This window comes from Aspergillus multicolor (assembly GCF_047715735.1).
Source record: "Aspergillus multicolor strain CBS 133.54 unplaced genomic scaffold BDW74scaffold_3, whole genome shotgun sequence".
Taxonomy (NCBI): Eukaryota; Fungi; Ascomycota; class Eurotiomycetes; order Eurotiales; family Aspergillaceae; genus Aspergillus; species Aspergillus multicolor.
Genome location: NW_027395954.1, coordinates 1,593,453 through 1,619,679, shown reverse-complemented (window position 1 = coordinate 1,619,679; position 26,227 = coordinate 1,593,453). Strand labels below are relative to the sequence as shown.

At 51.0% G+C, this 26,227-nt stretch overlaps 10 protein-coding genes across 10 annotated transcripts; 6 read left to right on the top strand and 4 right to left on the bottom strand.

The window, feature by feature from the left end:
• Positions 1–1,850: 1,850 nt before the first annotated feature.
• ubaA (E1 ubiquitin-activating protein ubaA) lies at positions 1,851–6,710 on the top strand (the record flags this gene model as incomplete). The annotated part of the gene is made up of 8 exons (XM_073726468.1): positions 1,851–1,933; positions 1,983–2,068; positions 2,119–4,900; positions 4,958–5,078; positions 5,386–5,541; positions 5,597–5,765; positions 5,819–5,905; positions 5,965–6,710. The coding sequence occupies 8 exons, from the start codon at positions 1,851–1,853 to the stop codon at positions 6,708–6,710; spliced, it is 4,230 nt and encodes a 1,409-aa protein (XP_073588040.1).
• An 879-nt stretch (positions 6,711–7,589) lies between these two features.
• BDW74DRAFT_165830 (calcium-binding mitochondrial carrier protein) lies at positions 7,590–9,781 on the bottom strand (the record flags this gene model as incomplete). Its single annotated transcript, XM_073726467.1, has 8 exons — positions 7,590–8,109; positions 8,168–8,200; positions 8,250–8,353; positions 8,412–8,473; positions 8,522–9,126; positions 9,187–9,394; positions 9,486–9,566; positions 9,652–9,781. The coding sequence occupies 8 exons, from the start codon at positions 9,779–9,781 to the stop codon at positions 7,590–7,592; spliced, it is 1,743 nt and encodes a 580-aa protein (XP_073588039.1).
• A 333-nt stretch (positions 9,782–10,114) lies between these two features.
• Positions 10,115–11,446, top strand: ssn8 (cyclin-dependent protein serine/threonine kinase regulator SSN8). The gene is made up of 3 exons (XM_073723335.1): positions 10,115–10,492; positions 10,542–10,751; positions 10,804–11,446. Exons 1-3 carry the CDS (start codon positions 10,333–10,335, stop codon positions 11,340–11,342), a joined length of 909 nt encoding a protein of 302 aa, XP_073588038.1. The 5' UTR covers positions 10,115–10,332; the 3' UTR covers positions 11,343–11,446.
• Positions 11,447–13,763: 2,317 nt separating this feature from the next.
• BDW74DRAFT_79928 (DUF4452 domain-containing protein) lies at positions 13,764–14,828 on the top strand. Its single transcript, XM_073733763.1, has 2 exons — positions 13,764–14,233; positions 14,308–14,828. The coding sequence occupies exons 1-2, from the start codon at positions 13,949–13,951 to the stop codon at positions 14,620–14,622; spliced, it is 600 nt and encodes a 199-aa protein (XP_073588037.1). The 5' UTR covers positions 13,764–13,948; the 3' UTR covers positions 14,623–14,828.
• A 1,531-nt stretch (positions 14,829–16,359) lies between these two features.
• BDW74DRAFT_174514 (uncharacterized protein) lies at positions 16,360–16,879 on the top strand (the record flags this gene model as incomplete). Its single annotated transcript, XM_073728051.1, has 3 exons — positions 16,360–16,492; positions 16,600–16,718; positions 16,790–16,879. 3 exons carry the CDS (start codon positions 16,360–16,362, stop codon positions 16,877–16,879), a joined length of 342 nt encoding a protein of 113 aa, XP_073588036.1.
• A 25-nt stretch (positions 16,880–16,904) lies between these two features.
• BDW74DRAFT_79901 (syntaxin family protein) lies at positions 16,905–18,188 on the bottom strand. The gene has a single exon (XM_073733762.1). The coding sequence runs from the start codon at positions 18,065–18,067 to the stop codon at positions 17,255–17,257; it is 813 nt and encodes a 270-aa protein (XP_073588035.1). The 5' UTR covers positions 18,068–18,188; the 3' UTR covers positions 16,905–17,254.
• A 356-nt stretch (positions 18,189–18,544) lies between these two features.
• BDW74DRAFT_79943 (putative TRAF-like signal transducer) lies at positions 18,545–20,331 on the top strand. Its single transcript, XM_073733764.1, has 2 exons — positions 18,545–19,257; positions 19,315–20,331. Exons 1-2 carry the CDS (start codon positions 18,730–18,732, stop codon positions 20,134–20,136), a joined length of 1,350 nt encoding a protein of 449 aa, XP_073588034.1. The 5' UTR covers positions 18,545–18,729; the 3' UTR covers positions 20,137–20,331.
• Positions 20,332–23,225, bottom strand: BDW74DRAFT_79966 (Het-C domain-containing protein). Its single transcript, XM_073733765.1, has 4 exons — positions 23,055–23,225; positions 22,840–22,987; positions 22,623–22,781; positions 20,332–22,567 (listed from the first exon to the last, which is right to left on the bottom strand). The coding sequence occupies exons 1-4, from the start codon at positions 23,149–23,151 to the stop codon at positions 20,527–20,529; spliced, it is 2,445 nt and encodes an 814-aa protein (XP_073588033.1). The 5' UTR covers positions 23,152–23,225; the 3' UTR covers positions 20,332–20,526.
• A 410-nt stretch (positions 23,226–23,635) lies between these two features.
• BDW74DRAFT_146359 (phytanoyl-CoA dioxygenase family protein) lies at positions 23,636–24,739 on the top strand. Its single transcript, XM_073723334.1, has one exon. The coding sequence runs from the start codon at positions 23,697–23,699 to the stop codon at positions 24,645–24,647; it is 951 nt and encodes a 316-aa protein (XP_073588032.1). The 5' UTR covers positions 23,636–23,696; the 3' UTR covers positions 24,648–24,739.
• An 8-nt stretch (positions 24,740–24,747) lies between these two features.
• Positions 24,748–26,225, bottom strand: BDW74DRAFT_79890 (class I SAM-dependent methyltransferase). Its single transcript, XM_073733761.1, has 3 exons — positions 25,973–26,225; positions 25,132–25,848; positions 24,748–25,082 (listed from the first exon to the last, which is right to left on the bottom strand). The coding sequence occupies exons 1-3, from the start codon at positions 26,009–26,011 to the stop codon at positions 24,849–24,851; spliced, it is 990 nt and encodes a 329-aa protein (XP_073588031.1). The 5' UTR covers positions 26,012–26,225; the 3' UTR covers positions 24,748–24,848.
• Between the last annotated feature and the right edge of the window lie 2 nt (positions 26,226–26,227).

Sequence of the window (26,227 nt, the reverse complement as noted above, 5' to 3'; positions counted from 1 at the left end):
TATGAGGATTCGACGACTGCTTTGTTTGCTAACTACAGACATCGGCGGCAAGACAGCGCTCTTTTATACATCGTACCGAGTGTCCACACTGCTGTCAAATGCTGCAAATACAGTACCGTGATACATAGTCCAATATCGGTCAAGTTGGCTAATATAATCTGTCATGCTTATGAAGCACCGAATCTTCTATGAGAATGGGTCCGTTGACACCATGATACGGGCTGCCGCGGCTGCCGCCCAATCGGCTTGGATATTCTCCAGGTCCCCTGCCAATCGGAGAGGCACGACGGGTGAGGACCCTGTCTAATCCTTAATTTAAGAATCCTTACCAAGCAGAGTATAAGCATGCCGGAATTTTACCGCTGAGAGGTTTCGGGCCGAGAACACATTTCTGAGTCTATACCCGATTATCCGATATTTCGGCATGCCGATTACGTGAATTGAGAACTCCGAAATGAGGTGAGAAGCAACCCACGCTTTATCAAGCGTCTTCTGTCGGTTCTAAGTCGTTGTCCAGTTCTCGTCAATGCAACTCGCAAGAATGTCCTAAATCGGTCGGCAACCACTGAACTTCTATCATCAACGTCTGGCCCGTTCATTGATAGCTCGATGGCCTACTGTTTACGGCGACATCAACCAATCATTCTGGATGGTCAAGCTCCTCCAGCATGGCTTGCTACACATGGCCCGCTCGCCGACATCGACGGACTTTCAGAGCAGATCGTAGAGCTTGCCCCTTAAGATGCTGCTAGTACTCGTTCCTGATCCTACTCATGCTAGGTTTAGTAGCATGAATAGAAACAAAGGCGGGCAGGGGGGAGGCAACTACTAGATTTTGGAGAGAAATCCGTAATCCAAAGAGCTACACTCTTTGACCCGCGAATGATAAATATTCACCTAACTATCTATGGTACGAACACATATTCATGGTCTGTAGAACGAATACGCTGGAAAGAGACATAACCTATACCAATGGAAAGTCCCAGCCTGCTATACAACAGTCAAATCATGGACATGAGTTACAGCATTCTCTAGACCACGGACATACAAAGCCATCTTAGAACAGGCGGATTTCGCTTGTATGCAGGCAGAGGAAGCGGAGGGCACCAAAATTTATAATCATCACAGCAGTCCAAGAATGACCACAGACGACCTTACAGAATGATGTTTCTACCTGATTCTACATGATAGTACCAAGAAGATGCCTGCAGTACGCAAGTTACTAACAAGGTAGCCTTGTAAGAACATAATCAAACCTGCCTGCCTTCCATCCATGTCGCTTCAAGAGGGCAAGGTGACACGGGCCACATCAACGTATAAATCAGACACTAACTTTCTGCCTGAGGCATGAATTAGTCAGTCACTCAATTCGCTCCCCTCAATTACGTCGACTCAGCTGGTCTTAATTGATTTATCACCTTTTTGCCTCGCATCACAGACTTTCTCTTCCTACCTCGCTCACGCCATCATCTCTGTCGCCTCTCTGGATTCTTGCACGCTCGTCTCCCCCGAAACCGTCTATAGAGACCCCTCATCTTCCCTATTTTCGACCCCGCGTTCTGAGCTCCCCAAGCTCCCCGTCGTCGGACTACACCGCTGCTGTTTACTCCTGGGCCTGCTCTGAGAGCTCACAAACTATCACAGCTTGAAAGTCTTGCTTAGCGCAAGGCTTTCATCTCCATATTTTCACCATTACCTCCTCCGATCTTCCAGTCCGTGACGCTGCGAAGCCGGGAAAGCGAAGAGCGTCTGCCGAGTCTGAAATTCGACCGGAGAAGAAGGCCATGACGGTATGCTCGATCCCGTTGCTTACTGCTTGATGGTTTTGCTAAATAGATTAGGACTCCAAGATGGAGGTCGATACTCCCACGCAGGACACGGTCGAGAAGATCAAGCAGGGCGAAATCGACGAGTCCCTGTACAGCCGACAGCTGTGAGCGCCCTACGGATACCATCTTTCGACGGGAGACTAATCTTACTAGGTATGTTCTTGGCCATGAAGCCATGAAACGGATGGGCTCATCGAATGTCCTCGTTGTTGGTCTGAAAGGTCTGGGTGTCGAAGTTGGTGAGTATAGTTCCGACCGACCCTACACGTCCAGACTTTAACCTGTGTAGCCAAAAACATCGCTCTCGCCGGTGTCAAGTCCCTCACCCTATACGATCCTGCCCCCGTCGCTATCTCCGATCTCTCCTCTCAGTTCTTCCTTCAACCACAAGATGTCGGCAAGCCGCGTGCCGACGTCACCGCCCCTAGGGTTGCCGAGTTGAACTCCTATGTCCCGGTTACAATCCACGAAGGCAGCAACTTGGTAGATGATTTGGAACAACTGAAACGCTACCAGGCAGTTGTCCTTACTCTTACCCCGTTGAAGGAGCAGCTGGCGATTGCGGATTTCTGCCACAAGAACGGCATTTACCTTACGATAGCGGATACCTTCGGTCTATTTGGATACCTCTTCAACGATTTTGGGAAGAACTTCACTGTTGGCGACTCCACCGGCGAAGACCCTGTAGGTGGGATTGTGGCCGACATCTCTGAGGAGGGTCTTGTTTCCGCGCTCGATGAGACTCGCCATGGCTTGGAGGACGGTGATTTCGTCACCTTCACTGAAGTCAAGGGTATGGATGGCCTGAACAACAGTGCACCTAGAAAAATCACCGTCAAGGGCCCCTACTCGTTCACAATTGGCGACGTATCTGGCCTCGGTACTTACCAGGGTGGTGGTCTCTTCACACAGGTCAAGATGCCCAAGTTCGTTGACTTCGAGCCGCTTTTCGAACAAATCAAGAAGCCAGAATTCTTGATCTCTGACTTTGCTAAATTCGACCGTCCTCAACAGCTTCACATCGGTGTTCAAGCCCTCCACAAGTTTGCAGAGATTAAGGGACAATTCCCTCGTCCCCATCATGAGAGCGATGCCCAGGAATTCTTGAAGATTGCGAACGATCTTGCATCTAGTCAGGAAGAGAAGGTCGAGTTAGACGAGAAGCTCCTCAAAGAGCTGAGTTACCAGGCTCAGGGTGACCTCAACCCCTTGGCTGCTTTCTTCGGAGGCATTGTTGCGCAAGAAGTCCTCAAGGCAGTATCCGGAAAGTTTGGTCCTGTACACCAGTGGCTCTACTTCGACTCTTTGGAGTCGCTGCCTACTTCGGTCACTCGTTCCGAAGAAACTTGCAAGCCTCTTGGAACTCGCTACGACGGCCAGATTGCTGTGTTCGGTAAAGAGTTCCAGGATAAGATTGCCAATCTTACCCAGTTCCTAGTCGGTGCAGGTGCCATTGGATGCGAGACGCTGAAGAACTGGGCTATGATGGGTCTAGGAACGGGTCCCAAGGGCAAGATCTATGTCACAGACATGGACCAGATTGAGAAGAGTAATCTCAACCGCCAATTCCTTTTCCGCACCAAAGATGTCGGCAAGCTCAAGAGTGAATGTGCTTCCGCTGCAGTCATTGCAATGAACCCAGAGCTCGAGGGCAAGATTGTTACGCTCAAGGACCGTGTGGGTCCCGATACTGAGGACGTCTTCAACGAAGATTTCTGGGAGGGTCTTGATGGAGTCACAAATGCTCTTGACAATGTTGAGGCTAGAACTTACGTCGATCGTCGTTGTGTTTTCTTCAGGAAGCCGCTCCTAGAAAGTGGTACGCTTGGTACCAAGGGAAATACCCAAGTCGTCCTTCCCCGTATTACTGAGTCTTACTCTAGCTCTCAGGATCCCCCTGAGAAGTCGTTCCCCATGTGCACGCTGAAGAGTTTCCCCAACCGGATTGAGCACACAATCGCTTGGGCTAGAGACCTCTTCCAAACATACTTCGTTGGGCCTCCAGAGGCCGTCAACATGTATTTGTCTCAGCCGAACTACATTGAGCAAACGCTCAAACAGGCTGGCAACGAGAAGCAGACTTTGGAGCACCTGCGCGACTTTTTGGTGACCGAGAAACCTTTGACTTTTGACGATTGTATTGTGTGGGCGCGTAACCAGTTTGAAGCTCAGTACAATAACGCCATTCAACAACTGCTTTACAACTTCCCCAAAGACTCAACTACTTCAACAGGCCAGCCATTCTGGTCAGGTCCTAAGCGCGCTCCCACGCCCCTGGAGTTTGATAGCACCAACCCCACACACCTCGGATTCATCATCGCAGGCGCAAATCTCCATGCCTTCAACTACGGCATCAAGAACCCCGGTGCTGATAAGGGATACTATACAAAGGTCGTGGATAACATGATCATCCCGGAGTTCAAGCCCAAGTCGGGTGTGAAAATCCAGGCCAACGAGAACGACCCTGATCCGAACGCTCAGCCTTCTGGATCTTCATTTGATGACAATGACGAAATCAAGCAACTCGTCGATACCCTTCCTTCTCCTAAGTCGCTTGCGGGATTCCGTCTAAACCCCGTTGAGTTTGAGAAGGACGATGATTCTAATCACCACATTGACTTCATTACGGCAGCCAGTAACCTGCGCGCTGAGAACTACGAAATACCCCCTGCTGACCGTCATAAGACTAAGTTCATTGCCGGAAAGATTATTCCCGCCATTGCCACAACTACCGCGCTCGTCACTGGTCTAGTTGCCATGGAGCTGTTGAAGATCATCGATGGCAAAGATGACATTGAACAGTACAAGAACGGATTTGTGAACCTTGCGCTGCCGTTCTTCGGTTTCAGTGAACCTATCGCAAGCCCCAAGACCAAATACCAGGGCAAGCAGGGTGAAGTGTCCATTGACCAGATTTGGGACCGCTTCGAAGTGGACGATATTCCTTTGCAGGACTTCCTCAAGCACTTTTCAGACCTGGGCTTGGAGATCAGCATGGTCAGCTCTGGTGTCAGCCTTCTCTATGCTAGCTTTTACGGCCCGTCCAAGGTGAAGGACCGCCTTCCAATGAAGTAAGTTACCACCGTCTAATGGTCAATGGCCTCAATATTAATGTTCGTTTGCTACAGGATGACCCAGCTAGTGGAGCACATCAGCAAGAAGCCGATTCCCGACCACCAGAGGAATGTCATCTTCGAGGTGACTGCTGAAGACCAGACCGAAGAGGATGTTGAGATCCCCTATGTCATGGTGAAGCGGAAGTAAAGGTCAGGATGAGAGCGCCTGAATGTTCATGAACATTGAAAATGATAACCATGTTCGGCCACAAGATATTTACACATTGAATAACCATATAGGTACCCATTAGATGACACTCAAGTCAACTAGTCTTCAGACTCGTACTCTGTATCCGTAATCTGTCTTAGGTGGTGATGAGGCAATCATTTATCAGCACCCGATCTGGCTTAAAGCCAGGCTTAGTGACCCCTCACGTAATCAACGTCATGGTCTTCGGCCTCCCCGCATCTTTCTTCGAGCCTCGTATATATTTACCTAGTGCTGCCTCCTAGCTCTGTTCTTCATGTTTCGCGTATTGCGGCAACTCAATCAGCTTACGCAGCACATATCTCCCTTCAGCCTATTGTCTAGGTCATCCAGCTCGAACATCGTTACGAACGTTTTCCCCGCACCACTCGCCGTCCGCAATATGGCTGTAAGTTCTCAACGTCCGCCTGGCCTTGATCATTTACTAATTGAGATACTTTCAGACCGATAACTCTAACAAGATCACCAACTGGGTGAACCCCGGCGATAAGTCTGGCGAATTCAAGCGCCAGGCTTCCATCTTCCGAAACTGGATCTCCAGGGAAGCCGGAGCTGAGTTTCCACCCGAGAAGGATCGATACCACCTCTACGTCTCTTATGCCTGCCCTTGGGGTGCGTATATCTGCTTATAGCCTCAATCGTGAATCAGAAGCTTACCTGCGCAGCACACCGAACCCTGATTGCCCGCCAGCTGAAGGGTCTCGAGGACATCATCACATACACATCGGTGCACTGGCACTTGGGCGAGAAAGGTGAGAACCCCTAGCTCTATAACACATCCAACGAAGATACTCATGTTTCAATCAAATAGGCTGGCGCTTTGCCACCCCCGATGAAGACATCCCTGGCGCAAACACAACCCCAGACCCTCTCCACTCCGAATACACCCACCTCCGCGACATCTACTTCGCCAACGAGCCCAACTACACCGGCCGCTTCACGGTCCCGGTCCTCTATGACAAGAAAACAAAGCGCATCGTCAGCAACGAGTCATCCGAAATTATCCGCATGTTCTACTACGAATTCGACGACCTCCTGCCCGCCCAGTACCAGAAAGTCGACCTTTTCCCTCCCCCTCTCCGCGAGCAGATCGACGCCACAAACGCATGGGTCTATGACGACGTCAACAACGGCGTGTACAAGTCCGGCTTTGCGACGACGCAGGAGGCGTACGAGAAGAACGTGACCACGCTCTTCTCGTCCCTCGATAAGATCGAGAAGCACTTTGTTGACTCGAAATCGACGTACTTCTTCGGCGAGGACATCACCGAGGCAGATATCAGGCTTTTCACCACAATCGTCCGCTTTGACCCTGTCTACGTGCAGCACTTCAAGTGCAACATCCGGGATATCCGCTCCGGATACCCGGCTATCCATGCTTGGTTGAGGAAGCTGTACTGGGATGTTCCGGCGTTCAAGGAGACGACGCAGTTTGAGCATATCAAGAAGCACTACACGAAGAGTCATTCGCAGATTAACCCGTTCGGTATCACGCCTGTGGGCCCGACACCAGATATTCTTCCTAAGGATGCGGAGGTTAATGCTGTTAAGAAATAAGCTAGTCATCATGAACTCTGGCTACTGTCTTGGACTGGAAATTTGAACCTTTCAGAAGTATATATGTTCATCTAATGTAGTTTGTTACTAGTGAAATGACTCAAAAAGAAACTTTCAAATGTCCGCCTATCTATGAACTATATATTCTATCCTAGCAAATAATTCGACAAATCCCTATAATTGATACAAACGAAAAAGACAGAGAACAAAAATTGTCAGACACCGACAATTCCAGGAGGCCGTTGTACATATGGGTTAGCGAGAAGGAAATAAAGATAAAACTCCATCTGATGCTTTATCGCAGGACGCCTTGCCATGCGAGTTTAGTTTTGCGGTATAAAGCGGTAGTAAAAGCTGCCAAAAACGTGTCGTTGACGAAAATTGATGTCGCACTGACAACGATCAAAGAGTAATTAGCTATCTAAAGCATATGCATTTCGAATGTCGGCGAGTAAGACGCAAGAGATAGGTGACGAGTATAGTACGAAGAAGATCAACGTATTTGCTTGTTTAGCAAACACAAAGATGAATAGATGGATTTCCATAGTTAGGCCATGATATCGCACTGAAAGCGATCGATTGGTTAAAGGGTATCTCGGTAAACGCTTTTAAGGACCCAACAAGAAGATAAATCGTTTTATGTGGCGAAAGTGAGCGATGTGGACGAGCTAGAATGCCGTCGAGCGGCGGATTCGAGGAGTTGAGGGGTCCGGAAGCCGATATGACACCTCAAGGTTGGTGATTTGGCCCTCGAAACGAAAGAAGCCCTACTCTGTGCTCGGGCATTCGTTATCGGCGTTCTATTTAATACGCGCAGCGAGACGCTCGCTGGAGTCGCTCTAGAACAAGCCGCAATGTCCTATATGAAGGCGAAACGGCCTACCTGAGCCCAAGCATCCGTTTTGAGTTCTCGTAGACAACGTAGCTGATAGACACAGCGGGGGCGACCTTGAGCATATTCGGGGTAAGTCCCTTGTAGAATCCGCGGAAGCCTTCAGCTTGGACGGTTTTGCGGGCAACGTCCATGACGCTGTCGTAGGTTGTCGGGTGTAGTACGGTGCCTTGTGCCTGCATCCGGGTTCGAAGAACATTCAAGGGATAGACAACCGACGCGCTAACACCTCCACTAATGGCGCCAATAGCACCTGTCGTGAAGTTTGAGAGAGGAACGTCGTCCTCGTGGCAGCCGTGTTGACGGGCTTTTCGAGCAAGGAGGGTGCGTTTTAGGTATTCAAAGGTCGACAAGTCAATGGCGGCATAAGGGAACATTCCAACGAGACCAAGCGGCAAACCACGGAAGAAGCCGAAAATACCGTTCTTGTTCCATACTTTTCGGGCTGTCGCCGCTATGAGTTGATTGCCCTTTAAGCCACCTTCGACAACTTCGCATTGCATTCGGCTAGTATGATTTGTTAGCCAGGTTGAAGTATGGCAGAGGCCGGGGACTGAGCACTTACAACTTCAAAGTATCGAGAGGATAGACGAAGCACCTGCAAATATATTAGACGGTCACACTTGAGTAGTATCTGAGTAACATACTGAGCGACCATTCCACCACATCCGCCAGACAAGAATTGTGAAGTGGGTTTGAGACGCTTCGGATCATTGTGACCCTCGAGGCGAGCGAAGGCCCGTTTCGCGGACTGTGAAATGTCAATAAACATCGTCTATACGGTGTGCGCGCTCGATGGGTGATCCGACCTCATAGGCTCCAAATTTTATGGCTGACTCAGGCATGACCTTAACAACATTCAACCCGTTGCCTTTTCCCGTCAGCGTGTCTTGTTACTTCTATGAAAGAAGTCACGTACCAGCGAAAAGACTGCGGATACCCCCGGCTTTCCACAGCTCTTTCAATGCAACAACCAGTGATTTAGAGGCTCTCCCAGCGGCCTTGAGCGGAGCTCCATCTTTGGCAGCAGTGGCGGCGGGGGATGGGGATCCGGTCTTCGCAATGAGATAGACTTTCAGACGATCCAACGGCGCAGTGGCTGTCCTGGATACGGCGCCCGCGATACCACCAGCAATAAAATAACCTAGTTGAGGAGTATTCTCGGTCAACTTCTGTTCATAATATCGAAAGGACATCCACATGGCGACGGTCCTGGGTATGGGCAGCCACTCCAACTCTAGGTCGCCGTCACGGCTGGAGGGATCATTCGCAAACGTGGACTGTGGAGCTTCCGCATGGGCTGACAGGAAGAGGGCTGTCAAAGAATGCGCTGGGAAGATATTGTGCAAAAGTGTTCTGATGGCCAAAATATAACGTCTAAGAAACGAGTGGTCTGTACCTAAACCCTGTAGATCGTTGATGTGGACATCTCCTTCCGGGTTTAGATTTCCCGTGGCACTGTAATATGACAGAACGGCGTGAAGGTCGTAGGACGAGTAACCGGACAGGAAGAGGAGAAAGTCCCTGCATGACAGGAACTGATTAGCAAAGATTCTCAAGCGAAACCCCGTGAGATATGCTCACCTCCACTCTGGATAAGTAATAACACCATCCTGATTCGCATCCACGTCTGCGAAGAACTCGTCGAGTTTGGAATTCGAAACAGTGACGCCCGATTTTGAGAACGCGGCCTTGAGCTCGCTTTTGTCGATTTCCCCGTTATTATTGCGATCAATACTTTTGAAGAGCTGCCAGAGCTCCTGTTCGGCACGGTCGACGAAAGATCGGAATTCTAGGAATCATTAGGTTGATCAAATCACCAGTTGGTGGCAGGTGCTCGAGTATCGTGGACTCGTCACGATTCCGATGACGTGTGATCTTACCGGAGTACTCTATGATCCCATCCCCGTTGTAGTCGACCGACCGGAAGATACCCCGCAGCATAGTATCAGCATTCTTCAGAGCTATGGGGCGCAAAATAGTTAGCACCGCCGTTACTGCGAGTCAGGCGCCAACAAGAGCACGGGATGAGGTCATGGAGTAGCTCACGGTGATCGATCCTCCTCAGACCCTTCTTCAACCCGTTGTAGTCAAGGTGCTCCTTCTTTTCCGCGCCCAGGCGCGCCCAGAGCCTGGCAACTCTTTCGTCGCATTCGGATTTCGACTCGCCGCGGGCCATATTTGGTTGGAGTAATGTTGTTACCGAGCTTCCGTCATTATTTTGATGGAGGGGTCAAGAATGCGCGATAAGAGTGTATCCCCGTCGATGTAGGGGAGGACTGGCGTATGGATAGCAGGGGCATCGAATCTGCAAGTTATAACGATAGCAGAGGGGTTGCTGATATTGCAGATTGGCGTTCAAGCCTGATAATGGCCATGAGAAATCCCGCAGCAGTGATTTGCTTCACGAATTATTGCGGGCAGGAGAAAGAAAATTCCGAGCCAGAACTCATGGGGAGGAACCGGCCCGGTGATCGGCCTCACTATACCCTTCCTTGGAAGCCTACTAGACTCGACGGTTAAGGCCATCTCGTCTTGACTACACTCCAAGTGCGGTGTTCATTTCCGAGAGAGGTGGCCATGTCAGGAAGGTAGGCCCAAGCAGCTTAACATTCATATTTTTCAAGAGTGAGACGCCGTTGTCATCACTGAACAACTTGTCTCAAACTGCCATCATGAGGACAACACCGACTTGGACCTGAGCAAACCCGGAGACTTCATCATCAAATCATGGCAGCTAACTACTGGGCCTCAACCCAGCGAAAGCACTGGCTGTTTACCAGGGAGCGTCTAGCAGAGATCAGGGAGGGGTTCAAAGAGAAAGACAGGGCTGCGCATTCGCAGTTTCCGCTGCCAGATCAACGACTGCTCAATATCTATTTTAACCAGCGTAAGATTATTTCTATGAGAACAGGGAGACCCAAGCTAAGTATTAGCAGAGCTCATCAAACTCGGCAAGCGGATGGCGACCAGACAGCAAGCACTAGCCACGGCTCAGGTGTATATCAAACGATACTACACCAAGAACGAGATCAGGAACACAAACCCGTATCTTGTCCTTACTACAGCCTTTTATCTCGCCTGTAAAATGGAAGAATGTCCTCAGCATATCAGGTTCGTGGTCGGCGAGGCTCGAGGTCTCTGGCCAGGTAGGCAAATATTCGAACACATATAAACCGGCCATCGCTAATGCACCACAAGAGTTTATTGCTCCTGACGTCTCCAAAGTCGGCGAATGCGAGTTCTCGCTGATTTCCGAGATGCAAGCCCAAATGATTGTGCACCATCCCTACCGAACTCTATCGGAGCTCCAGCCTGAGCTATCCCTCACGTCGGACGAGGTTGCACTTGCATGGTCAGTGATCAATGATCACTACCTCACCGACTTGTCTCTATTGTACCCGCCTCATGTTATCGCAGTCATGGCGGTCATTGTGGCCGTTGTTTTCAAGCCCAGCAGCCAGACGGCCTTCCATGGCTCTGCGGCTCCAATTGCAGGGGCAATGCGAGACGGCGGTATGAATATTCTAGCTGCCCTCGGTGACAAGGGAGGAGCTGGTCCTCCTCCCAGAATACAAAAGCTCATCGCGTGGCTTGCGGAGAGTGAGGTCGACATCAAGGCTGTGATTGAGTCGACTCAAGAGTTGGTGTCACTATACGAAGTATGGGAGCAATACAGTGAGAAGAATTGCAAGGAGCTTCTAGGCCGTATGGTCAAGAGCAAAAGCTTGGACAAATGAGCCATGGGCCCTTCGATTCGTTTGTAAAAATTTTGGGTCAGAGCATGCATTCTTATCTAGATAGCTTGGCCATATACTTCAATACTATAACTGAGAACCACGTCCAGGTTTTACACTTCATTATGGCAGCGTTGGGGATTCCTCTGAATAGGTTCAATCTAGCATTGAATAGATAACCACAAAGCGAGGAAATCCATCAAGGCTTTCTGGATTCGAAGTCTTCAGCAGTCCTCACTTCCAAGGCAGCCAGCCACCTATTCCGTACTACCCTACTATCCCATACTCTGGGTACATGCGGTGTGCCAGCAACCAGGACCGCAAATCCGCCACATATTATACACGTACCTAATATTGGTACAGAGCGTATTAACCTCATAGAATGTAATTCGGGGAGATCGGACGACGTTCATGATGAAATTGTGTCAAGTGAGAGATGGTGTGATAAACCGAGTCGGGGTCGAGTGCCTGTCTTTGCCACCCGATGTCATTGTATGGAGCGCGGAGAAGTACTCCATAGCAGCATATACTCGGGGTAGTTATGCGACAGTTGCCGGGATATGCCCAGCTCTACGGTCGATCAATTTCACATCATGATGCAAGGTTATTGTTGCTCGTATGTGCTGTGCCACTGCCACTGACGAACAGATGATACCGGCATTGTTTTGGTCGTCCCATTTCTACAGTGATGGAGGTGCCCCACATAGTTATGTAATTGTTTTGGTAGGGCTGTAGCGAAACGAATGAGGCGAACATGGGACAATGTTCGGGAGGCATTGCTCCGTTGATGGCAATAATATTGGAGAGCCTCCAAGATATGATAGCAGTAACCATGAACTCATTGGCATGCCTTTTCCCGGGGATTTCCTGTGGCGGAATATGTTACCGTTTGATGACTCAATTGAAGGATTGAGGGGCGCAGACAATCATGTTGATCTGAGAACGCTCAGACTGCAGAGCGCCAGAGATGCAAAGCCACACTTGTGGCTTGTGCGTGCCGGTGGGATCATGCCAGGAATAGATCCGAGAATCGGATGTTTTTGTTGAGTCCGCTATTCCCCGGCCCCCTGATTCCTGTGGGAGATTCGGTCTTACCGGTTTACCGTTTGTTTTGCCGCTTAGTGAGAGTAATCCTCACTGCGGAGAGAGCTTTTGAGAGCTGTTTCTGGATGGTTCATAGCCATATGTCTTGCATTGTGCTTTGAAGCTTCTCGATAAGGGCTATTTGAGTCCGTCGAAGATGGCGCCCGTTCTTCCAGAATCTATGGGGCGGCCAATCTCTTCGACCACGTCGCACGGTTCCGTGGGAAGGTATGGGGAAACGCTGGAAGCAAATCATCGATGACATCTGTTTGTTGTGGCGGGGCTCAGATCACTTCCTTGCAAATCATTGTCGGTCCTGGTCATAGTGCAAATTGCCAGCGCATGCCGTGCCTATCTTCGGAAACGTCTGCCGCATGATTCAGGTTTCAGACTTCAGACTGTCTCCGAAGACGAAGTTCCCGTCCAACGGTGCGAACTGTTGTGAGTGACATGGTTAAGTATTCCAAAGTTCGACACGAGGTTTGGAAATTCCCATAAAGAGCAGTGTGGCAAGAGCGGGCGCCGCCCTCCAAAGGGAGGCCTTGCATGATGCATCCCTTTGATGTTTGTACATCCACGCTTTACCGACCCACCTTTCCCCCAGTCACCGGCAGCGTGGCTGTATTTTTACCATGGTCTCCTGCATTAATGCGCAGCCCAGCAGAAATTAACAATTCCTATTTCCTACCTGAGAGTGCCAGTGCCTGAGGATTTGCGACTCTCAGGGAGGAGATGATAGGCGGACAGTTGACCCTTGAGCGGCTATGCCGGGATAATCTGACCAACTTGCAACCGCAAAGGGCTAGTACTGTAATGACGTTTCCTAGCTCCACACAGTGCTAGCCGCTCGGCGCTGGTCCATGTCTTATTGGTGACCCTGGCCCTTAGACCAAAAATTGTAAGTATGTGGGATCACTTAGCGCTAAATGATTCTCCGCTTATTGGCCACCTTGGAAAGTATCGCCACCATGTTTCCGTTCTCGAGGAATCTGGTGACCCTAGCCGTGAAACTAGCGTGTGACAGGATTGACCAGCCGCCAGCGATCGTCAAAGGCTGGCGGCCGTAACATACGGTCGGTAATTTACAAAGTAACAATCGCCTTGGAGTCGTCCACTCAGGCTCAGCCCCAGCAGAAAGCCCCTCTCCAGTCTCCATGCCTTCGACTCCCAGACCTTTTCTTCAGTCTGGTGCCGCCGCCGCCTTCGATTCCTTCTCCATCCCACACTGCTAAATTCAAACCCAACCTTCCACTGTTCACTTCGCTTTCTCTCAGCTATATTACTATTCTTCCTTCTTTCACCCCCTGCGTTAGTATATTCTCCTTCTACAGAATATTCCCCGTCCGCATTCCTACTACCTCCTTGCCATATATTCTCTTTCATTCTGTTCAAAAGTCCTATCCTGCATCGCTCAGCGTCACCGACTCTGGTCCTTGCTTGTACCCACTGTCTATCTGTACATTGACCATTTCAACCACTATAACGTGCTTATTCCTTGCTCGTCGCCTTACTACGCCGCCGCCAAGATGTCGACTTTCTTCTACGGACAGCACCAGCAGCACCACCAAGCCCCTCACCATGGCGCCACCGCTCATATGCAAACGTCAAATAACCACCATGGTGGCCGCTCCCGACGAGGCCCTAAGATGGCTGCTCAGAACGCTCAACGTCAGTTCCGTGGTGTCAAGAGTATGAGGGAGCTGGCCGAGGCTCCCTCGGTTACTGCTTTCCGTGCCCGTTTCGAGGCCGGACGGTCTTTTGACCTGGACGATGACCTGGAGTTCTGTCCAGGTCTTCTGACTGAAGACGACGTATGTTTTTCTTCGAAGCCTTTGATAGGTTTGATATTTTTCGTAAAAGGTCTATCATTGACTCTGAATTCCAGCTACACTCAATTCACTCTGCCTCTTCGGATCGTTCGTCCCTCTCTAGCGGCTCGCCCGACACATCGCCGATCCAGCATCAAATTCAGCCTGTCCAGCAGGTTACGCCGTCGATTTCATTGTCTCCCGCTTCTTCCACTACGTACCTCCACTCAGGGGTTACCGGTAATTATAATCAAGCGAGCTTCCAGCAACCCTCGGCTGTTCGCACCCGCAAAGTCATCCCAATCATCAACCCTACCACCGGGATGACCATGACCAGCCCGCCCACCTCGATCTCTCCGGCACAGATGCAGAACGCTCAGCGTCGGTGGTAAGGACCATGGCCATGACCTGCCAAGCCGTCATTCTGCTGGCAAGAGCCACACGTCCACCCACGGCTTTTTCTTGATTTCGCCCAGCTTCTGCATCATCGGTCTCCCTAACCGCGGGTCCTAATATTGACTTTTTTTTGCTTCTCTAATCGTTTGACACGACTCGACCCTTTTCTCACGATCAACCTAAACTCGCCTTTTTTTGATTCACGACTCCGCGGAGCATAAAAGGATACACTGTTTTTGTTTGTATATACACCCTCCGATCACGATTTCCTAGATTGATGCTTCTTCGACTACCTGCGAGCGACGGCGCCCTGCGATTCGATTCTTGCATTCTCCAGCGATACCAACACCTTGTTTTTCTACGCTCGGTTAGGGAAAAACCAAAATACCGATTTATTGGCCTCGGGGTTCAGGGCCGGCGATGATGTATAGAAAGCGGCGACTTTGCCATTTGGGGGGCACGGAGTTGTTTTTCTTGGAGTATTCTGGCGGCTTTGCGAAATCCGCATAGCGATTTGACCATGTTTCTTTGGGGGTTTTGGCCTGGGTACAAATTTTGGGTGGGATGGATTTTCATGCGTTATAAGGATCTAGAAAGGCGGGAACGATATACGTCTTGCATTGGTTGGGATTTGTTAAACATGTTTCGGAAGGCTTGCGACGTTTGATATCTTGCATATGTCTTGTCTGACCTCTCTACTTTGTTTCTGCTTCTGTTCGTGTACATGGTTGGGACTGGTGACATGCCGTCCCTATTGATAGGATAACTGGCTGTGAATCCGTCGATTGGATCAGTTCACTATTGGTCTCCAGGTGAAACCTGTTAAGTTGCTTCTTACTATTCGATATTGCTGTTCTTTGCTGGCTGGTCTTGTCTCAGTGACATCCATCTTCTTTGCTACTAGCTTCAAGAATGATACTATCTGCCGAGTGTACTGGACGTAGCATGGGGTTAGCTGACCATGGAAGTCACATGAGATGCAGCTTAGCTACGGGCTATGATTGATATAGCTGGTTGGTCCTCATGGTCCTAGAAATTCTCCTAGAACCGACCAGCATGAAGATACATATCCTGCTGTACCCCTTTCGACCCTTCAACATCGGAACATTTCATCTTGATCCGTACACATCGATACTATTTTACATCCAGCGTAAGATAACCACCTAACTACTTCCCATGGTCCTAATAGATTGTTCATCATGCTACCACGCCGCTGCCGAAGGCATGGCTGTATAGCTCCTAGGTCGCTCGAAGCACCCCGCAAAGCCAACTCAAACCCAAAACAACCCTAAAACAAGGCCATTAACCTCCAATCCCCTAAACTACCATCGGCCAATCCATTTCACCGAGCACGAATAAGCTTATTACCTCGGCTACCAATGTCAAGCCGTAGCAGTCCGTTAATGTGAAGCCGTGGTAGCCAGGCAATGAGTATTCATGACGTCACCGCCAATCAGCCCAAATCCACAGCGTCTGGTTGGCCGCTGCAGCAAGGTGACGTCCAGGAGTTGAGCTGCAAGCTGCCAGGCTGTGGGAAACTGTTTAAATACCTCTGCTGCGTCCCTAGATAGCTGCTGGAAAAGTTTCAAGTTGACTACTACCGCTTATACCAACCACCAAGACCCCATTTCACTCCATCTACTTTAGATGTTAGTAACTACACCATCTACGTCTTCAATGGAAGCCCTTCCTTGCTAACGACAAGAGAACAGACCTAGAATTCTCAAACGAAAATGTCTTTCCTCTACTCCGTCCGCGCAACTACCCGTCTCTCGGGCGTCCGCGTTTCATCCATCCTCCCCCGCGCCACAACCTCCGCATTCCACACCTCCGTACCTCGCCGCCTGAAGGAGGACGCTGACCGGGGTACGTCAAGCTCATTTTCCTTTGAACAAACACACAACTCTGCCCACTCGACGAACTCCTGATTTCCGCACCCAAACTGTGTGTTGCTGACTCCGTTGACACCCAAGGTTCAGATAACGAGCAACTAAAGGACCACTACGAGGAGGAGAAGCAGAACCAGCTCAAGGCGCAGAAGGAGGGCAAGGGCAAGTGGAACCAGAACCTTGCTAGCAGCAGCGAGGCTTCGGTATGTATTTGCGTTTGAGCTGCCCGGTTTGCGACCATGGAATTGGGCCCAAAAGCTAACTGGCGCAATAGGTTAAGGCTGATCGGGGCGAGGTAGACAGCAAGGAGAGCTTCGTCGACCTGCAAGATAAGACCAAGAACGAGCCCAATAAGAAGGCGTAAGATGGCTGGGCCTGGTGCTTAGCTGTTTGACCCTTTTCTTTGTTTCAGTTCATTTCCTTTTGTACCATGCATGATATAGGTTTAAAGAGGATTATCCAGTTTTGACATGGCAATGAACTTAATTCAGGGCACATCCGACTGCACTTTGAGTAGAGCTGTAAGACGTAGAGTAGTTCAGCAATAGGAGTATATATATATATAAGATGGAATTGTCGCAACCTGCTACCCCAACGCCGTCCCGCCGTTCAAGGAGTGTCCGATACCAAGACATGGTTCTAATCCAGAGCAGATATGAAACTGAGAATCAACGCCACTGCGCCGCTAGATAGGTATAACTCAAGCACGACAAATAAGCAAGTAGGAATGCTGCAGGCCTCATTTCAAAAGGACGATCAGGATGACAAGGATGATGATCAATCCAATGATGGTCATCATGCTCCAATTATCCCCAGCACTCCTGCGAATTTTGTCAATGCGTCGCCGGGCGTTGTCGAGTCTGCTCTGATGCCGGTCAACAGTACCGTCCATCTCGTCCAGCAGCGCCACATGGCCGTCGAGCTCGTCCCCAATCTGGATGCTCAGCTGATGCTGCCGCCCAATCGACTCGCCCAGCCGGTCTAACTGCTCGTCTTGCTCCCGCATTACCCGGTCATGATGCTCGTAAATTTGTTGATTCGACATGTCGGTCATATCCACGCCTTCGGGCGAGGGCGAGTCTCGGTATGGTTGGAACAGGTTGCGACGGTTGAGATCCTCCTCGGCGGCGGCGGAATCATCCATGAAACGAACAGATTTAGACGGCGGATGCTGCGGAACAGGCTGTTTCAGGTCCGGCGATGAGCCTTTGATGCTGGTGAACTGCGGTGATGCTGAGTCTGACCGGTCATTGTCGTTGGCGGCGGATGATGAACCGGCAGGACCGCGGAATTGCGACGACAAGTCGCTGTACTGCGAGCGTAGATGGACAAGTTGGTCTTTCAAGTCAGAAGCCGCCTCATCATTTGATTCTTCTAACCGTGTAACGTCGGCCTCGACGCTCTCGATGCCTTCTCGTAGGGATTCGAGCGAGCGGGAGATTTCGCCATCTTGGCTGTTGGGTTCTAGACTCAGCGAAATGGCTCGTTGGCGTTCGAGGAGAGAGAGTTTGATATGATCGGCGAGGAGGAATAGTTGGGAAGGGTTCGGCATCGTCGGATGTCAGATTATGATGATCGCTGATGCAGGGGGAGGGAGGAGTTGAGGAGGAGGAGTTGGATGAAACCGGTTGGTGACTGACAATGGGCAACTGCGGAGGAGTTTCAGCGCTAAAGTTGCGAACGGACGATGGACCGAGGGTCGAGCATGCAGTCGATGCTTGAACGATCGAAAGTTCGAAACCAAGAACAGTCCAAACGAGTATCTTAATTATATTTGTCCTGGTTGGAAACCAGATGATGATTTGCTGCGCCCAATCCAGGCGGTGTCGATGTTCAATATCCATCCAGACCGAAGATGACCATCACTCTTGCCTCCCCGCAATGCCGCTTCGACTCCCGCTCCTGTTCAGTCCGACCCCGAACTTCCTCTGCTCAACCACCCTGAACAATTTCCCTAACCAACTCATTCCGCCGGCTCGCGCCTCGAATCAATCCGCTGAACGCTGATCTCCCGAGTCGCGACATCCCTCCCTTCATTTCAGCCACCGTGTGACTCATGGGCTGTCACTCGGTGCTATTGTTTCATCCCCTCACCGACAGGACATTCCAGCGGACGATCCCTTGAAACACGAGCTTCTCCCCTTATCACAGGGAAGTCGTCGTAAGCATACTATAAAACTACCTGGAGGAAGTGGCGCCTTTCTACCATCCAGCATGAAGCTTGACCAGTTCCTCGCGATGGAGGCAGGCAACGACCATGACGGAGTTATCGACTTGCGTGGACTCGAGTACATCTCCGACTATGACGATCATCTCATGTGCCCAATCTGTCACTGCCCTTTTATCCGACCAGTGCGCCTAGGATGTGATCATGTATTTTGTCAGACTTGCTTGAACTTTGCTATCAGAACGTTCGCCGGCGGTCCGGACGATTTCACCTGTCCCACATGCCGCGCCCCTACAAGAGATGTCTATCTCAATGTTCCTCGATTGTTAACCAACATGTGCGATGATCTTCCAGTGCGATGTCCTTTTTCAAGTGAAGGATGCAAAGGGGTTGTCCCAAGGGGTCATATCCAGTCCCATACGGACAAGTACTGCGAGTACAAGCTGATGGATTGCCCGAGCCCTTCCTGTGGAGAGAAAACCCGCAAGAAGGACCTCAGCATGGACGGGAAGTGCATGCATGAACTACACAAGTGCCTACGTTGCGATGCAGACATCATGGATCAGGATTACGAGGTACAGAGCGCATCCCCATCAGGTTCTCATTTGCCTAGTGCTAACCTTCCCTCACAGGAGCACGTCAAATATCTATGCCCTAGCCTTAAAACAACTTGTCCAGACTGCCAAGTCACTGTTTTTCGAAAGGCGCTTCGAGAACACATCGACGCCTGTCCCGAAGCAATCCACCCATGCGCCGCATCCAAATATGGTTGTCCCATCAAGATGAAGCGCGCAGAGCTAGGAACACATGAGCAGAGCTGCCCTTCAATCACAATGGGGCCGTACTTCGAAGCCCAAAACGCTCGGCTCGACTCGATGGAACACATAGTCCGCCACCTTCAACAACGTAACGAGATCCTCGACGACGGCCTCGCCTCTATCCGCTCAACCCTCTTTGAGTCTTCCCGCGCCTTCTCTACAAACAATAACAACAATGACGTACCTTCCTCTACGTCCGCCGCCGCCGACTCCTCTAATAGACGCAGGCCATCCACAACCGACACTGACTCATCCACTAACCCCTTCACGAACGCGACCACTTACCTCCTCTCCCTGCATGAATCTCTCCGCGAAGAAGTGGCGCAACTTTCGCATGCCATTACAGACCTTGATGCCCGCGCAAGCATGGCAATCATGAACGAATGCCTCCGGCTCAAGGAGGATATGGCGCACACTAATGCTGCCGTGAACAGTGTCCGTATGCAGGTTCAGTGGCTTATGAATCCGCGGCTGCATGAAGGTCAACAGGCGCAGCATGGTAATGACTCGAGGGGTGCGACAAATGCGGGTGCTAGTGCAGGGGTGGGCTCCAGTAATAGTGGCCATGTTCCCGTACCCGGGTTGTTGAGGCCCAGGAGGCTAAGTGATACGGGAAGGGAGGGGACAAAGCTATGATTTCTTTTATTCTATGAACAAGGCGAAGCGATGGGAAGGAGTGGGATGGAGTTCTGGATTCCGTATGATACCATGTTCTATAGAGCCCGTGGCGTCTTCCTGTGATTTGTTTGACCCCAAAGGACGATGCCGTACATGCACAAACACCAATACATAATTAATGAATACCCAAACTCATATGAATAAAGCGTTCTCCCAACTTCACCATAATTCCATGACTCGTCAAACGCCCAAGAGCAAGCTGCTAACCAATATCAAAAACAGTACGCACGAAGCGCCGGAACCAGACCCCCACCGCCATTCTATCCGATCCGTACACCATTCCACTTTGGTATCCGCACTCAAACCCCATATCATACTTGACATTACGCATTATAGAAGCTCGACAGCTTAGTAACCATATCCGCCTCCGTAACCGCCGCCGTATCCGCTTCCACCACTGTATCCTTGCCCCTGCGGAGGCTGGTGAGGATGCTGGCCGTATTGGTGATGCTGATGCTGATGCTGGTGATGGCCCTGACCATAATCATTTCCGTATCCCTGTGGTGGTGGAGGAGGCGGCTGGCCAAAGCTGGATTGTTCGTGTCCGTATCCATGGCCGTGATGTTGTTGGTGATGGGGAGGAGGTTGGCCGTAGCCTCCAGATTGGTGGTGCGTGGGAGGAGGAGTGTAAGAAGAATATTGCTGTTGGTGATGGGAAGGCTCATAGTGTTGCTGCTGTGGTGGCGGAGTATTACCCTCCTCTCGTGAGGAGCCTCCCAAGCCAAAGCTGGAGAGTTTGCTGCTGAGCTTGTTGATGTTTGAGATCCCGGGGATGGGAAGGCTGTTCAGTTGGTCAGACAACTTCTCCCAGGGAAGCCCTGAGCCGGACCCAGAGCTTTGCTGGTGTTGCTGAGACTGAGGTTGGGAGTGAGAAGCATAGTCATGGCTAGATGTTTGACCGTAACTGTGACTTGTGTGGCTTTGACCATGTGCAGCAGCAGCACCTCCTAATGCGGGGAAGCCGCCTTGCGAGTGAGCATGAGAGCCATGACCGACCTGACCGCCATTGTTCTTTCCGGTCTTGACGCCCTCAGAGCTGAGGACATCATTGAGTTTGGCCCCTCGGTCAGGCATGGCATGGACCCAGGATTGGACGGCTTCGAACATGGTGCGGTGAGCCTCGTTGCGCATGTTACGGAGCGCAGGGTGGTGGAAGACCTCTAGGGCATCGTGCAGAACTTGCTCTTCTGGGATGTTGATGTTCTCCCAGGCGTGGAGAATGCGGGGGGCCACGTACTTGAGAATGGCAGAGGCGACGTTTCCAGCGGGCTCGTTGAGAATGTTGGAGAAGTGGTCCTTTGAGAGCATGGAGTGGGTGGGGTCGCTGCAGTGCGGGTTGGTCCAGGGTTCGAACTGATGCTTCCCGGAGGACTCGATCACACCAGCGGAACCTGTCTGCAGAGACTGAGAGGCAGCGTTGATGATGGGGCGGATGAAGGGGGCAAGCAGAGACATAATGAAGATGGTCAGCGTCTCGGTGATCTTCTCAACAAGCGCCTCGAGGCCGGGAATCTTCTCAATGATCGACGAGATCTTTCGCACGACCTTGTCACGGAATTCGAGGATAGGGTAGATCTTGGCGATCGTTTCCGCGGGGTTGAAATCTGGCATTCCAGGTAGTCCAGTGGGCTTGTTGGTGCTTGATGGCGTGCTTGCCCTGGCCTGACCGTGGTCCGAGTCGTTATTGAACGCACGAGTAAACTCACCAGCCGCGTAACCCAGGTCCGCACCACTGCGACTGTTTGAAGACTGCTGAGCTTCGGAGCGACGCTTGAGTGCCTCCGCTTCTGCGACCAGGTCACCGCATCCGGGAACCTTTCCCAAGAGTCCTGTGAGGTTATTGAGAGAGTTCGCCGATGAGCTCGACTGGGCGTCGCCGAGAGCAGTATCCATCTCGTTGATCTCCGACTGGGTAAAGTGGTCGGTGGCCTCTCCGAGGACCGAATGGAAAAAGTCAACCATACCAAAGGTTCCCGTCACAAGCGGATAGACGTGGTGACTGCGGACATTCATCTGGGTCTGGGCACCAGTGTGCGGAAATACGTTATGGAAACCCATTTCCCGGAGCGCAAGCTCACAGTAGTTTGTGTGCGCGGCGAAATCCTCAAGTGTATGCAAGCCCTGACCTAGACATCGGAGTGCTTCGCATAGATCCTCCTCATTACCCTTGCGGTGACCGCCGCTGGTATACAGTCTCCCGTAATGAATGCTGCGAGCCAAGCTGAACTTGATATACGCCGCGCTTGTAGCCCAATTTCCTTTTTCATTGGCGATGTAGTTCTTCATACCGGTCTCGGGGTCGATATCGAGTTCGATCTGTTGGATGGGGCCGCGCAGGCGTTGGTCATACTGGCGAGCATCCTCGTTATCGGCGTAGTCCTTGGGGTTGCTGTACGAGTCAATACCGTCCCCGCACCGGTATCGCAGTAGCTAATGTCACTCACTCAATATGCTCCTCCGGGCGATACACTCCAAGTCTCTCAGCCGTCACCTCAAACTCAGCCGTCGCGTAGCCGAACGATAGGAACGAAAGGATCCAAATAAGGATGCGAATAGTATCGGCAGGAAGACTCTTAAGGGTACCGACGTCCATAGCTTGGGAGCTAAAAGCAAAGTCATTAGCTTAGGCTCAAAAGCAAAACAACGAAACAAAGGACTCACTAATCCCTCAGCCAGTTTCCAAAGTAAACCCTCTTGACCATGTTAGAAGTCCACTTGTGGCCCTTGATAAACGCAATCGTCTTGAGCATATCCTCGATGTCTCCATGGCGCCAGTTCTTGCCTTCGACCTTTGAGATAGATGCAATGTCTGTCTAGTTAGTATATAGTACGCGACTGTGGCTGATCCAGCAGAAGCAAGGAATGGACGATCTTACTGCCGGCGCCGAAAGCGTGAACTTGGCAGGGGAGCAGGAGTAGGATCAGCCCCAGCGCGAGCAGGGTACTCAGACCCAGACTCAATCGTGGAGCCATGGTGGAGCTTTAGCGTGTTTTGATGAATTCTTTACAGAGATCTGGAGATGTAAAGTTGAGATATGAAGGTAGAGGGAGTTTTTGTTTGGGAGAAAGCTGAAACTCACACGAGCGGAGGAAGATGACCTCAGAATCAGATGCCCTGCCCCACTGCGCACGATAGCCCTATAATAGGCAGGTTGTTAATATGCCGGCACCATTAATTCCTCGGAAAATAAAGAAGAAACTGCTGCCAATAGCTCCAGGTATGTTATTTTCTAGAAGGTTTTTTTGATTTGATTGTTTGCTACGTTCAAGCAGCACAAGATGCATCATCTACTTTGTGAGCCCCACTCTGCTGCTGTCTGGCGCGGGGTAAGTACACACTCTTTGTAGTGTACTGTTTCTGTAGCTATACGACCTAGCTACGACAGTAGTATCGCTAGCTATAGCTTAGCAGTGTCACCCTACCTATATCAAAGACATATAAATTCCAGCTCTCGCCCAATCCCTCGCCCGCGCAACAATCTCAAGAAGCGTCCCACTCAGCGCAAGCATACACCATTATGCCAGCCACTTATCTTGAATCCCTTCAAAAAGATGGCTTCGTCGTCATCCCCTCGGTAATCCCGCCCTCCTCTACTGAGTTCACAACCCTCAAAGAAGCCGCCGCAACAGCCACAAAAAACACCCGCACAGGCACCTGGCCATATTTCCGCACCGTCCCCAAGCAGTTCCCGCCATGGCCAACAAACGTCCCCCCACCAGCCTCCGAGGGCGGAATATGGGGCGTCCAGCATCTGCTGCACCCTGACATGCCAGGCCGAGAAGAATTCGCCAAGTTCTACTTTGATGAGCGAATCCTAGGCGTTGTCGAGGAACTGCTCGGCTTAGATTCCACCGCCAAGGATGGCGAAGAGAAGCTCGTAATGGAGCTGTTTAATCTCCTCGTCGCGCCAGAAACGCACGGCTTCGCGCTCCGCTGGCACCGCGATGATATCCCAGAAACTGTGGGGCCGGAGGAGGAGGAGAAGCTCCTCGCCTCGAAGAGTCCGGGTGGTCGGCAGTCGCATGCGCAGTACAACCTTGCGCTCTGCGACGATGCGTCTCTAATTGTTGTTCCGGGCTCGCATCGCCGCGTGCGCACTGAGACGGAGCGTAATGCTGATCCGTACGAGAATGACCTTCCCGGTCAGCTGGTTGTGGAGTTGAAGGCTGGAGATGCGGTGTTTTATGATAGTAATATTTTGCACCGTGGGGTGTACAAGGCGAAGGAGGAGGGTGGAGAGGAGTCGAGGTTGACGTTGCACGGGAGTGTGGGGATTAAGGAGGCTGGTGAAGGCGATGCGGATGGCAGTAAGAAGGTGAGGGCCACGGCGGTGTTGCAGCATGGGGTTGGCGCTTGGGTGCACAGAAAGGATGCGGCTTTCGGCATTGGGGGTAGGGCTGAGAAAATGAGGGCGAACTTAGTGGCCATGGGAACAGGGGAGGGCGTTGGATATTCTTTGCAAGGGTGAAGATGCTTATGGTTTACATAGCGGTTCATATTTGTATGTATGTACTTCTTATCAAACCTCGATGTATATACCTAACTGCAGTGAGGATGTATTGTCCAGCCCGCTTCTCTGTAACAGTGTATAAATCTAAGGGGTCCGCCAATTGTAGGAAAGGAAAGTCATGAGAAATTATGCATCATTCATTATTCATCCGTGTTAGAATCATAGAGGTCGTTGTGCGTATACAAAGTAGTATAGCACGTATATATGGCATGAAGAGTTCAGTGCCTCGCGGCGACATTTGTTGACATAGTCTTGAGCACGTTCGTAGGACCAGCCAAGCACTCTTGTGAAGAGAGCTAATGAATACGGCTCGATGGCTTCGACTATTGCGACCTTGCCGACACGACCGATTTCTTTGAGACGCGGACTCTTAGGCCAGGAGCCTACCGGGCACTGCAACACGTGAGCATCTTGACTGACAGAGAAACAGAGTATAGTATACCTTGTAGATATCTTCGGTAACGTTGGTAAACCCAGCTCCCTCGATCCAGCCAGCAAGCGAAGAAGCAATGCTCACCCGCTTGCCAAACTTCCTGCTGGCCTCGTCCAGCTTTTTACCAAGGTCTAACAGCATCGGGGCCTTCTCCTCAGTGCCGTCGTCCGAGTGTATCTCGGCCTCGAACTCCTGGCATTCAATCCAGCCGCCGGGTTTGAGATGGTTATAAGCCTGCCGGAATAACCGTTCCCAGTCCGCAATACCACCGCCCATAGAGCGTGCGTGGATATAATCAAAGGTTTCATCCTTAGGGAAAGCCCAATCGCTCTCCGCGTCGTCAATGATAAACGAGCAGTTGGGCGGCGAGAAGCTCGGCTGGATTGGGCTCAGATCGGTGCCGACAATCTCGGCCTCGGGGAACTCCTCGGCCATTTCTAGCGCCCAGGCGCCCGTCCCGGTGCCAATGTCCAGGATGCGCCTTGGGGAAGACTGTTGTCTGAGTGGGATGCGGTACAGATCACCACCAGTCAAAAGCTTGAACAGGTGGTGGGTGATGTTTAAGCGATCCTGTTCTTCTTCATCATTGGGGATCGGGTACTGGCCGTAGCGGTATGCATGGTACCGACGGCCATTTTCATAGTAGTAGTCTCGAACAGTGGACGCGAACGAGAGACTCGAGTCAGCTACGGAATCGGCATCGTAGAGAGAATCTTCATCACTTGTCTGGAGGGTTGTTAATTCGATTATACGAGGACCAGCGGGGGAAGAGGGGTACGCAGATCGCATGCAATCATGAAATCCGAACAGAGTTTATGACAGTCGCATGGCGTCTTGTACGATCACTTACATCGACCTGAATCTGTTCATGGAAATTTGGTGGCGGCATGCTCCGAGCAGATGGAAGCGTCTAAGGAATCCAGCAGGAAGAAGGGCGTAGGAAAGGGCCCAAGCTGTCGGGATGCGGGTGCGAGCAGAGGAAGGGGAGGGGAAGTTGGAGAAAGGGGGCGGGGGGGCAGTCATAAGAGAGCGGGAGGGCGTCAAATGTCAGTAATAATAACTAATGGAGAAATTGCGATCAAAATGATTGCAGCTAGACTAGGAT